Here is a 12505-nt window from a genome sequence, read left to right on the forward strand (position 1 = left end):
TGATTATCTTTATCACATAAAATAGGAACATTGAAAATAAATGGAAAGTGAAAGCATAAATTTCGTTAGTTGCTGGCATAATTCATGATTTATGTACCCTAATGGAATGTGTACTGTATCTGCAGCTGTGCAGTATCTACTTTGTAGCCGCACACTTTCACTCATAAAAAGGTCACACGCCACTCTTTGCGGCAACCAAAGGCTAGCACGTGCTACTCGGCTCGAAACCAGGTTCCTTTTAAAACATACATATTTATAAGGTTTATATATTGTATGTGTATTCGCATATATGAGTGTGTGTGTGTACTTTCGGATATCCCAACAAAAGAACCAGCAGTGAATTTGGAGCCAACAGCATTTTACTTACTCCTGCACAAACCCTTTTCACCCTTTTCAACGCCACTTAGCGCAACTCAGCTACTCTCCTCCAAAAAAAAAAACAAAAAAACAACGCAAAAACAACAAAATACACAACACGCTACTCAACTATGCAGCTCACTCAAATTTACTTACTTGCAACCTTAGCTATGCCACAGCTCGCTTAGCTGGGTTAAACAGGCTAACGGTTCGTTGGTCGGCTGAGTAGTTGGCCTTCGTACTTTCGCTTTTTAGCCTCTAGCCTTGGCCGTAGTCGGAAAGAAAACTCATAAATTTTAATGCTTATTTCCGCTTCCTTAAATTTCAACTTTACTACGCAAACTCTGGCTTGTATTTATTTTATGAATTAATTTCTTTTTTTTTAATTTTAACAATAACAATAACAATAATAGTGATATAGCATTTCAAGTAGCAAAAACACAATACGCCGCACACTCTTGTTCTTTGTTTTTATGACAAACAGTGGATTTCAGTTATCAAGTTAAGAATTGGACCTACTCAATTTTGGGAAGCAAGCACAAACAAAGACAAAAATAAAATATGTAAAGAGCTTTTCATAAATATAGCAGAAGTGCTTATAATATATTACCTACCAGTTTTGTTGAGTTTTTCTTATATAATCTTAATAAGTAGTAGTAGTAGTAGTAGGGAATTCTTTAATTTAAATTTAATTTATAAAAAACTACGGTTAACAATCGATTTGATTCATACATTAATTCATTTAATATATTAAACTCGGCCGCCGTGGCCGAATGGGTTGGTGCGTGACTACCATTCGGAATTCAGAGAGAGAACGCCGGTTCGAATCTCGGTGTAAGATCAAAAATTAAGAAAAAGTTTTTTCTAATAGCGGTCGCCCCTCGGCAGGCAATGGCAAACCTCCGAGTGTATTTCTGTCATGAAAAAGCTCCTCATAAAAATATCTGCCGTTCGGAGTCGGCTTGAGACTGTAGGTCCCTCTATTTGTGAAACAACATCAAGACGTACACCATAAACCATAAATAGGAGGAGGAGCTCGGCCAAACACCCAAAAAGGATGTACGCGCCAATTATGTATATATATATATATTGAAGTAAATAAAGAAATAAATAAAAAATATGTTTGTGACAATAACGATGATGTCTGTCACAGCTCTTAAATTAATTAATAATTGAACTCTGCTATAAGAAAGTCTATATAGTGCCAGGCTGAGTATACGAATCCAGTTAGTGTCCACCAATTTTGGTCATTTAGTATATCGTTTAGCTTCTCTGCATTTAAGTATCTTTGTCTGATTTCCTCCATACCTAAGTCATTGAGTTGTTTGTTTATAAGTAGCTATCTTCTACGTTAGTTTCTAGCGTTATTGCATAATTCGCGGTGAAGTCAGGTAATTTGAAAATTCTTTTAGTAAAATAACGCTGAAGTTTATTTACTTCTACGAACAGCGTATAACCCCAGATTTAAGCGGCGTATGTTGGTAAGGATCTGCACACAGCCTGAAACAGCTTCCATTTAGCTTTGTGTGAGATGTATGGCTTAGCTACGCTAGCTAGCTTTTGCTGAATTATTTCTGGCTTGCACATGTTAAGCAAACACCATTGTGGATGTGCGAATGACAGCAAGATATTTATATTCTGCAACCACTTTTATTCCCTCACCTTTGTACCACCATTTTTCTGCCTTGGCTAGTTGACCAGATTTTCTAAAGACCATCATCTCAGATTCCATAAAATTTACTTCCATGTTCCACTCAGCGCAATATATTTCTAGTTTTTTAATCATAGTTTGCATGACATTAGGACTATCAGCTAAGAGAACAATATCATCAGCATATAGAAGAAGGCGTACATTTATTCCATTAATCGGTAGACCACCTTTGAAACAGTTATGTAGACCATTCAGGTATAATGTGAAGAGCAAAGGTGATAATGGACAACCTTATTTCACCCCTGTAGCGGTTTTAAAGTAATCTGATACTTCCCTTCCTGTCCTCGTATTCGAATATATATTTTGAACCAGATTTGATATTTTGTTGGATCATTCCATCTGTCGAAGTTTGTAAATTAATGGCCTCCTGGGTACCCTGTCAAAAGCCGCTTTGAAATCCACAAAGTATGCATAAACTTTTTTGTTTTCGTTAAACTTTAAATGTACTTTATATGCAGGAATAAATATGTATTATGATTGTATAATCTTAATAACTTTTTATATTTTTTCTACTAAAAAAACCATATAAATACAAGCTTGAAACTATGCGCAAATTTAAAGAGAAGAAAATACAAAGAAAAAACTTTCAAAATATAAAATTTTTAACCAGAATTCGTAGACAATTCTCGAGGAAGTAAACATTAAAATTTAGTGCTGCAAAGTGAAGTGGGTGGAAAATCGCGTTGATGTTTAGCCATTTTTGTTTTCTTGCTGGCAGTATCGTGCATTTTCTTCTATACAAAGAAAGCTCAAAATTTTTGATATGATGGACAATACACATCGCCATCTATAAAATTGCATACTACAATATAAACTTGTCTATAAAGTCCGATTAAAACAATTTATGTTTTCTTGGAACTTTGTAAAAAATTGTTTTAAGTTTCACAAAGTTTGCAACTTAGATTTATATGGTTTCTACAGTAGAATGCAGTACATGATCTTAAAAAAATTATTAAAATTGAATATAGTAAGAAGCAAACAAATAGTCAACACTTTTCAATAAGTCGCTTTGCTAGAGCTATGAAATATAAAAGACCAACGAAGCGCTAAAATTGCAAAGTTCACACACAAAAACTACCGATTTCTATTACCCAATTCAGATGTTTGTCCTCCTTTGAGCACGAAGGAGGGCACTTAGCTCTTAAGCTTTTATTATTATTATTACTTATTAAATTTATAGCTAATTAAAAACTTAGTATTATAATTACAGCAGAACTACAAATGTCAAACTTTTAAATTTGCACAAGTCACTTCTCACTTTTCTAATCTCTCTTACAGCCGCAACCTGTCTCGCCCACTCAACGTCCGCTCTTCGTGATCATCAGCTGTGTTTGCGGCTTACTCCAGTCCTGTTCGACTTTTCTCATACTTCTTCCTATTTGGTTTAACCGCAAATGTGCGATAACCTTTTTGAAAATGCAATTTTGCGTCTCCACATCGAGTATTATGATAATATTTCTGCTGGGGTTCCTGAAAATGTTACCAGTGGTAAGTGAAAATATTTTACAGAATTTGTATGCACATTTTACTATTTTTTAAAAACAATATAAAAGCAAGAAAAAGCAATACAAAAGATTGTAGACAATGTGGGGGGTAATCATAAATTATTGGTGACATTTTTCACAAAATTCCTTACGCCCTGATATGATGAATTATATTAGGGCGTAAGGAAACCAATATTAGGAAGACATATGTTAGGATAGGTTTGGCAGCCGCATCGCACATACAGGCAGTAATACCACTTAGACCACGAATAGGGTCTGTTGTGAGTGATCAGGGAGGTTTGCTTATTCTTAACTGTTTGCTCAGAATGAATGCTATGTATTTAAGTAAAAGGGAGACTTTTTTAGAACTACAACTACTTTTTCAAGCGGTACTTTTTGCAAGGTACTTATGCAAATTCGAAAACCGAGAAAATTTTGCCATTATGTCCATGCATTTAATACATTTTTCCCTAAGGTTCTTATACTTAAATAAAATAAACTATTTCTCTCGATTCTCGAAAACGGCTTCAACGGCCGCTCAATATCGTCGTTAAACTCACTGCCAATGAGCTCTCTTTTTAAGTGAGAAAGAAAGGTGGAAGTTACTGGAAGCTAAATCTGGAGTGTGGCGAGCTCGTCCAAGCAATTCGAAGCGCACTTCTTGTATGGCAGCACTCGCAGCCTCAGCTTTGTGTGCGGCTGCATTGCCTTCACGAAACCAGTATTTTGTTGGCAATTAGTCCCTTTTTTTTATAGTTTCCCGCAGCTTTTGTATTTCGCTTGCATCGTGTAAGCTTCTTTTAGCTGTCATATCATCAGTCTTCATAATGCCCTTGGCATTTCAAGAAACAGACGTCCCACTTTTCGCACACTGCTTGAAATATTGAAGTTCTCAGTAGTCCGAAGCAATAATGCAATTCAAATTTCATTTTGTTTTATCAGAAGTTTTGGGTTGAAAAATACCTTCATTTACTTACAATCAAATTTTATGTTTGGAAGAATTTGCCTTCCCGCATTCAGAGCGATGACAAAAATTGAACAGATAGTCACTGGAGTGAAGCCTATGTGAAGCCTTGAGTATGACCCCGAGTCATCTAAGTAGAAGCGAGTGGAAAATTGAAGGTACGAGTATGTTCAACGAAAGCGAGGGTGTTCAAGTCGAAATTTGTTTACTTTCTTTACTATCTTCGGCATGATGCATCAGCTAAATATTGGATAGTTATATAAGCGGCGCGAACTCACCAACAACGGTTAGATATTATCCCATGATAATGCTGCGGCCCATTCCTCGTTCATGGTGAGAGAGTGCTTTGCTGCAAAAGCATTGCCTCCTTGAATTTGAATTTGAATACGAAAGGTCGACCCAAGGAGCACCAGGAGATTTGGTGGCTCCTAAAACACTCAGGCTAAAGAGCTCATTGTTTTTGAAGCTCTGGAAAGGTGGTAGATAGTCAAGGAGGGAAGGAGGGAAGCAGAAAAGTATCAGAGAAAGAGATAGGAAAGAATAGAGACAGATATAGAGATAGTTAGTCCTGTGAGAATTTTCCAGATTTTTTGGCAAATCTGTAAATATCCTCCAGTTTTAGAGAACGAATATTACTCATTCTCAAGACATCGGAACCCAATACTCATAGCCTTGCTCTAGCAAAGGCAGGACACTCACAGAGAAAGTGCTCAGTGCTATCCGCCTCCTCCACGCATGACACGCATACCGGATTCTCGATGATTCCAATGGTGGTCATATGCTGACCCCATGGGTTGTGTCCTGTAATGATGCCGACCATCAACCGAACGTCTTTCCTTCTCAGTTTTAGTAGAAAGTTTGACAGTTTTCTGTTCGGACTTGTCACAAAACTCTTTGCAGTTCTGCAGCGTTCCAGACCGAACCATCGCTACTTATGTAGATTGCATACATAATCGCTGATCCAATTCTTGATTCCTGCGGGACTGATTCCGATTATTGGCTCTGGCCCCTGTGGGGGCACCGCTGATCCACGGTTGGCCAATTCGTCGGCAATTTCGTTTCCTTGAACACCGGAGTGTCCCGGGAACCCATAGAATTAAGCTTCTTCTTACATTCTTGAACAATCTTTGAGGTTTTCTTCGCGTTCTCCAGGGCCTTCAATGCAGCATGACTGTGAATGAAGACTCCAATCTGTTTCCCGCTCCATCTCCTCTCGATTATCCATTCGGCTACTTTGAGGATGGCAAAAACTTCTGTTTGGAAAACAGTTGCCATTCCCCCCATAACATAGTGATACTTATTACTATAGTTTAAGTACCATCCGGCTCCAGACCCTATTTCAGTCTTGGACCCATCGGTAAAGAAAATATCCGTCAAACCTCCTTGCATGCATTCTGGATTGCTCCTTTGCTTACGCAATGGAAATCTGACATCAAATTTCCTTCCAAATGAAACTGTGGGTATCAGGTCATCTTTAGGTGCCAAAAACAGTGGATACTGCTCCGACAGCAACTTAAAGATTTTTCTGGGTCCCGAAGTTCCATCTTCGTGCCAGAAACCATATTTATGGAGTCTACACATTGCTTTTATTGCTTCCTGTTGTATCTTAAGATCCAGGGGGAGCAAATCAAGCATAGCATTTAGGGCATCACCAGAGGTTGTACTCATGGCACCCGTGATGCATAAACATACACTTCTTTGCAGCCTGTGTAGTTCCCGGATTGTGGACTTAACCATGCTCCGTCGCCACCAGACCACAGAAGTGTAAGTGATGATTGGTCTGATAAGTGCTGTGTATATCCATAGGACCACAGCAGGTTTCAGACTCCAGGTTTTGCCAAAGGCTCTACGGCATTGCTGAAAAATCTTCAATGCACGATTCACCTTTAGTGAAACGTGTGTCTCCCAAGTCAGCTTCTTATCCAAGATTACTCCTAGATATTTAACTTCGTTGGTAAGACCAAGTGTCACACCTTTCAGTGTTGGAAGACTGAATCCATCCAATTTCCGTTTTCTCGTAAACAAGACTATGGTTGTTTTGTTTGCCTCCTTACTCTATAAGTAAAACCACGATATCTTTTCATTTCTCAAGTTGAAGTGAGAAGCTCAAGAAGGGTGCTCATCATGTAGTGGTGTAGAGGAAACGAAGAAATGTGCTACCGAGTTAACTTCAGAGAAGAGGTCAATCGCTGTGAAATAACATGAAACTCTGATATTTAAATATTCATGAATATTTCTTTTACACACGAGTGCATTCTTTTTCTCTGCTTATACCACAGTCTTACAAATAATTAATGATATTTTGACCCAAGCGCTTGCAAACTGAGCAACTGATTTTACTTCGCAATTGGGTGGTCTGTTTCTTGGGTTTATTTGGCTGTAAATTTGTGTATTTGATAAACAAAAGAAATCTCATATTTCTCACTTCTACAGAGTTTGCTTGCGTCTGACTTTCACAAGTCGGTAGTGGCCTATCAAACACCCGTAACTAACTTAATAGCCGAAATGACGCCATTATACTGCCCCACATCGTGTTCTAATCTATTTTGTAACATTTCCATAGCATTTGCCCAATTTTCATACCTGATTCATAAATAATTCCCTATCAATAAAAAAGATACTGTCATCACTTAACTATGTATGCCGTTCGCTCCCTCCGTATTTGAATTTCATTTGCATTTTTATTATTCAATGTGGAGTGACTCCTCTATGCATAAGCATTTTTATGCAAATTCGTAGACTGTGAACAGATATGGCATTAATTGGAAATGAAGTCAATGTGTCAGAAAATGACTTCAGTTACACATTTGATTTGAAATAGTAATTGAAAGTTGTTAGTTGATGCATTTGCAATAATTTTCAAGCCGATAATTGTGTAAATAAATGAATAACCGGAATATAGATGAGTACTCATGTACGGCAGCAGTTATTTACTTATGTAGGTACTTTGTGTGACTAATGGCAAAATGTTTTCAATTGATTGGAAATTCATTTTGAAAAATTATGTTTTGCTATCGTCAAATCTGCCTGCATTGCCAAATTTTTGCATAAATTCTCTGTGAATGCCAAATGAGGGAAAATAGAATGAAACCTTTGAGCAGATAGGTATAAATTGCTAGTATACTGATAACTCTCGGTTCGAATAGTTACACTTTGCGTTTATTTAAGCGAATTTTTGGATTAAAAAAAAATTTTTTTTGTTTTATTTCGTATCACAAACAAATTTTTATTTTTTTGGTTTATTTCGTAGGTAAAAAACAATTTTTGTTTATTTCATATCGAAAGCAGGCCGCTGGAGCCTGTCACCTGATGCCATCGTTTTTCGAGCATTCACGTATTTTAGCTTCCTCACAAGCACGTTGAGCTTGTTGAAAGCAAGCACATGAAACCGCGACAGAGTTGTTCGTATATCAAAGGCATTGTACACGAGATTTGTCAGAGAGGAACGGATGGAAAGTAAGAAGTTCTATATCGACGTCAGACTGCGTTCGTGTGTATTGAGGAGATTAAAACGTAGATGGGCAGGTAACATTTCCCTGATTTGTGTTTCAGCACACAGAAACATAGAAGAAACTGAAATTGCTGATGAGCTTGCCAGAAAGAGACCAACTGAATTGGTATCAGAGAGCTCTTTATGACCCGATCATTGGCATCCCCCTGACTGTTGTTAAAGGAGAACTGCACAAATTATTTCTCAGGAAAGCGCAGAAAAGATGGAGCTCTATTTCTGCGTGTACTATTTCGAAAACCTTGTGGCGCCAGTACAATACACGGAGGACTCAGAAAGTCCTGGGAGCTCCACGCCGAATGCATACTAAAACAAAGTACTTATTCTGCATAAATCTTCGCATAAGTCGACGTGATTACTGAAACTAAAACTGGTCAACAAAACTACTGCTTATCAGGAACTCATTTTTAGTCGATTGTGGCCACAAAAGAAGATTCGCGAAAATTTTGTTCACAGCGCTATACAGAGTTACCGGAAAAATTGGGATAAATGATTTTTAAATAATTTTCAGAATAGTTTTCATAATATTTTTTTGTTTAGCGATGTTAAGTAGTAATTACTCAGTGAGAAATCGTGAATGGAAAACTGCTATTAATTAAAATCTTCTCTATAACTCTCACAGCGGACTTGGAACCCTGACACTACAATTTTAAATAAGAAAGAGTTAAAATATTTCGAAAAAGGGGTGGCGAATACTCAGTGTTTGCAGCTTCACGCATTATTTAATTCCTAAGAATCCTCTACGGAAGCAATACATACAATCAATCAAGCAAAATATTTCATAATGCTTTCGTGTTTACATACATATATGCACATTGTGCATATAGTTTACATATTTGCATTCTCCATTCAACACAATACTTCATGTTCAGTCACGTAATAATGAATTCGATGCACAAATAAATCAAAGCCAATTTACTAAAACAGTTGACCACAATCACCAGCAAATGCAAAATAAATTATTTCCTGGCAGAACCCACCGCTTCTACTCGCACATGCATAGCAATTTAATCGATTAAGCTGCTCGCAGACAAGGGCCCGCAATCTGTTGGTTGAACAGTCGCAATTAGCGCTTACCAAATCATCCACACACAACCACAATGGCAATCACAATTACAATAATACAAATTTCATAAACTCGTTTGCCATTACAATTTGATTGTTCATGATAAGTGTTCGCTAATAGGTAAATAGATAGTTGTGGCAAGTATCAGCGATGGCAATTTTATAAAAGAAAGGGCACACAAAATGATAAGTGAAACTGCGACTGCGAAGCACTAAAAGCTAAATGAGTGCGATATTATTATTCATTGGCAAAGTGTAGCGAATAATGCACTTACCTGCATGCGCAAATGTACTTTTACTCTGCTTACTTCTGCTTCTTTAACGGATAATGGGTAATGTATAATGGATAATGGATAATGGATAATTGATTATGGATAATGGATAATTGATAATGGATAATGGATAATGGGTAACGGATAATGGATAATAAATAATAGATAATGGATAGTGGATAATGGATAATGAATAATACATAATGGATAATGGATAATAGATAACGGATAATGGATAATGGGTAACGGATAGTGGATAATGGATAATAAATAATAGATAATGGATAGTGGATAATGGATAATGAATAATATATAATGGAGAATGGATAATGGATAACAGATAATGGGTAATGGATAACCGTTAGTGAATAAACGATAATGGATAATGAATTATGGATAATGGATAATAATATAATAATAATAATGTATAATGGACAATGGATAATGGATAATGGATAATTGATAATGGAGAATGGATAATGGATAACAGATAATGGATAATGGATAATGGATAATGGACAATGGATAATGGATAATGGACACTGGTTAATGGATAACGTATAATGGATAATGGTTAATGGATAACGGATAGTGGATAATGGATAATGGATAATGGATAGTGGATAAGGGATAATGGAGAACGGATAATGAGTAACGGATAATGGATAATGTATAATGGATTATGGATAATGGATTATTATAGTTAGATAATGGGAAATAGAAGATGGAATAGAAACTTAAATTCCTTTCGATGAATTTCTATAAGTCCCTCAGTTTTCCTTTGATTTGCTTGAAATTTTGGCACAAAATTACGGATCGTTGTGCTTTGTTAATATGCAAAAACCGAAAAATTGCTGTAAAAAAATTGGCCTCTAAAAGATAGATATATTATGCATTAAAGGTAAAGGAAAATGGTAGTGGATAAATAATAGGTAGTAGATAATGGATAAAGTAAAAAGATAGAGATAATGGATGGAGGATTAAGGGGTTAATACATAGCGGATAAGTGGAGGGTTCAAATAATGGATAATGGATAACAGTTAATGCACTACAGATATTGGATAAACAATAATGGATGATTGGTGATGGATCTATAACGAATAATGGATAATAGATAATGAGAAAGTGGCAGTGGAGAATAGAAAATGGATAATGGATAATGAAAATAAGGTAATAGATAAAGGATTAATGGTAAGAGTAAGGGGTAATGGGTAATAGATGTATAACGGATAATGCGCAGTATTTTTTGCCTAATAGATTATAGATATTGGATAGCTGATAATGGGTGACGGATAATGGATAATAAACAATGGATACCGGATAATGGATAAAGAAAAATGGATATTGGACAGTTTGAGTAATCGCTAATAGATTTTTGTTTTTTGTCGGGACAGACTAGCAAGTACATCAGTCAGACACAATTAAGTCCATTGTACTGCACTCGGGTTCCGTGGGTAATAGATAATAGGTAATAGATAATGTATTATAGATATTGGATAAAGAATAATAGGCAACGGATAAAGGATAATGAATGATTGGTGATGCATCCATAATGGATTATGTATAATAGATGATGCATAATAGATAACGGATAATGGGCAAGAGATAAGGAATAATGAATACTAGGTGATAGCTGGATAAGTTATGGAGGGATATGTTGAGAAAATATTAAGTGGTTACCGAGATATAGGGGCTCAAAATTTGATTTTCCTTTTGGAAGAACTTTTTTTGTTTTTAAATGTAAGACAAATAATCACATTTTCACCCATATTATTCATATTTCGTCATTTTTGATAATTTTAAATCAGTTTTAATCAAAGCTTGGCAATTTTTCCAAGTCTAAAATTCATTCATGAAATTTTGTAAAGTTAAAATGTTATTTATTATTTTATAGGAAATATTCCACGCTTTCATTTCAATACAATTAGAAAAATCAAAAATGAAAAAATTAAAAAAAAGAGTTACAAAACATTTCCTCCACCCCTTTTTTAAGAGTTTGACAACTTAAAGTGATAATCCAAAACAGAAATATTATTGGAATGAATTTGTTTTATTATAATCTGGTAGATAGTTTCATGGGATTTATTTTTTTAATATGATATCTGGCATATATCCGCAGTTCGGAGTCACCGCGTCCATTCGATCAGTCCAATTTTTGACTACATTTTCCACTAAATCCGAATAATAAATCTAAACGCGCCCAATCAGCAAAACTGCGACGTAAGCGAAGGTCGTTTGGGTTCAAGTCTTGCACGTAAGCCAAAGTAATGCGAAAAATTTTCCATATACAATAGTCGAAGCAGAAAGGCTAACAAGTTGAGAACGACGACGAATCGTTATTTCCGCGTCTTCTTCAACACTTTGCTTTGTGAACGTCGCAAATAGATTTATTTATTATTATTTTTTTTTTTCAAAATAAATTCCCACGATTTGAAAGCGTTTTGCTGGCGTTAAACAATTCATGAGGACTGTCGAATATTATTTTATGTATTTGCATCTCATAGCATCTTTTTTTACTTAGATAGACTAGACACATACATATGTACATACAAGTACACATGTGCAAGCTACCTAACAAATGTAGCTTAAATTTTACTTTGTTAATATTTCCTGAACAGAAATGTAATGAAGCAGAAATGTCAACACAGTTTGCCATTCTCAGCTGTAAAACCATAGTTATCGATATCAATAGCTCTTAAGCAACTAAAAACGGGCCCGATAAAAGGTGGCACAAAAATAATCGTCCTATTTGGTTTTTGGATACATTTTTTACTCAATAAAAAACAATGATTTTGAGTGATAGAAATCTTTATTTTGACCTTTACGCGCTTCATTGCTTGTCTGTTTGTATACTAGAGCTGTCTGCCCACAAGTGTCAAATATGATTGACGTACGACGCCATTTGGAAAAAAATTATAAATTTTCCGATAGGGTGATTAATTTTGCGCCGGATTCCCCAAATTTGATCACAATCGAAGCAATGAAAACTTAGGTGGATACACTTAAATTTTTTTGGCCCATATTTGACTTGGATATGGGACGTCAGTGGCAATAAGCGATGGCAAGATAAAGTATCTCCATCTGCCATCGCATAAACAGTTAACGCTTTCAATGTCATCCCACTCATTTCACAACTGAAATTAA

General features: G+C 35.9%; 1 protein-coding gene across 1 annotated transcript in view; it reads left to right on the forward strand.

The window, feature by feature from the left end:
• The window catches only part of LOC128863581 (uncharacterized), a 294071-nt gene that overhangs the window by 193241 nt on the left and 88325 nt on the right, over positions 1-12505 (forward strand). The window contains exon 14 of the mRNA XM_054102812.1: positions 3347-3556. Within this exon, the coding sequence (XP_053958787.1) occupies positions 3347-3556 (210 nt within the window). The remainder of the gene's footprint in view (positions 1-3346; positions 3557-12505) is intronic.

The sequence above is a fragment of the Anastrepha ludens genome, chromosome 5, assembly GCF_028408465.1.
Source record: "Anastrepha ludens isolate Willacy chromosome 5, idAnaLude1.1, whole genome shotgun sequence".
NCBI lineage: Eukaryota > Metazoa > Arthropoda > Insecta > Diptera > Tephritidae > Anastrepha > Anastrepha ludens.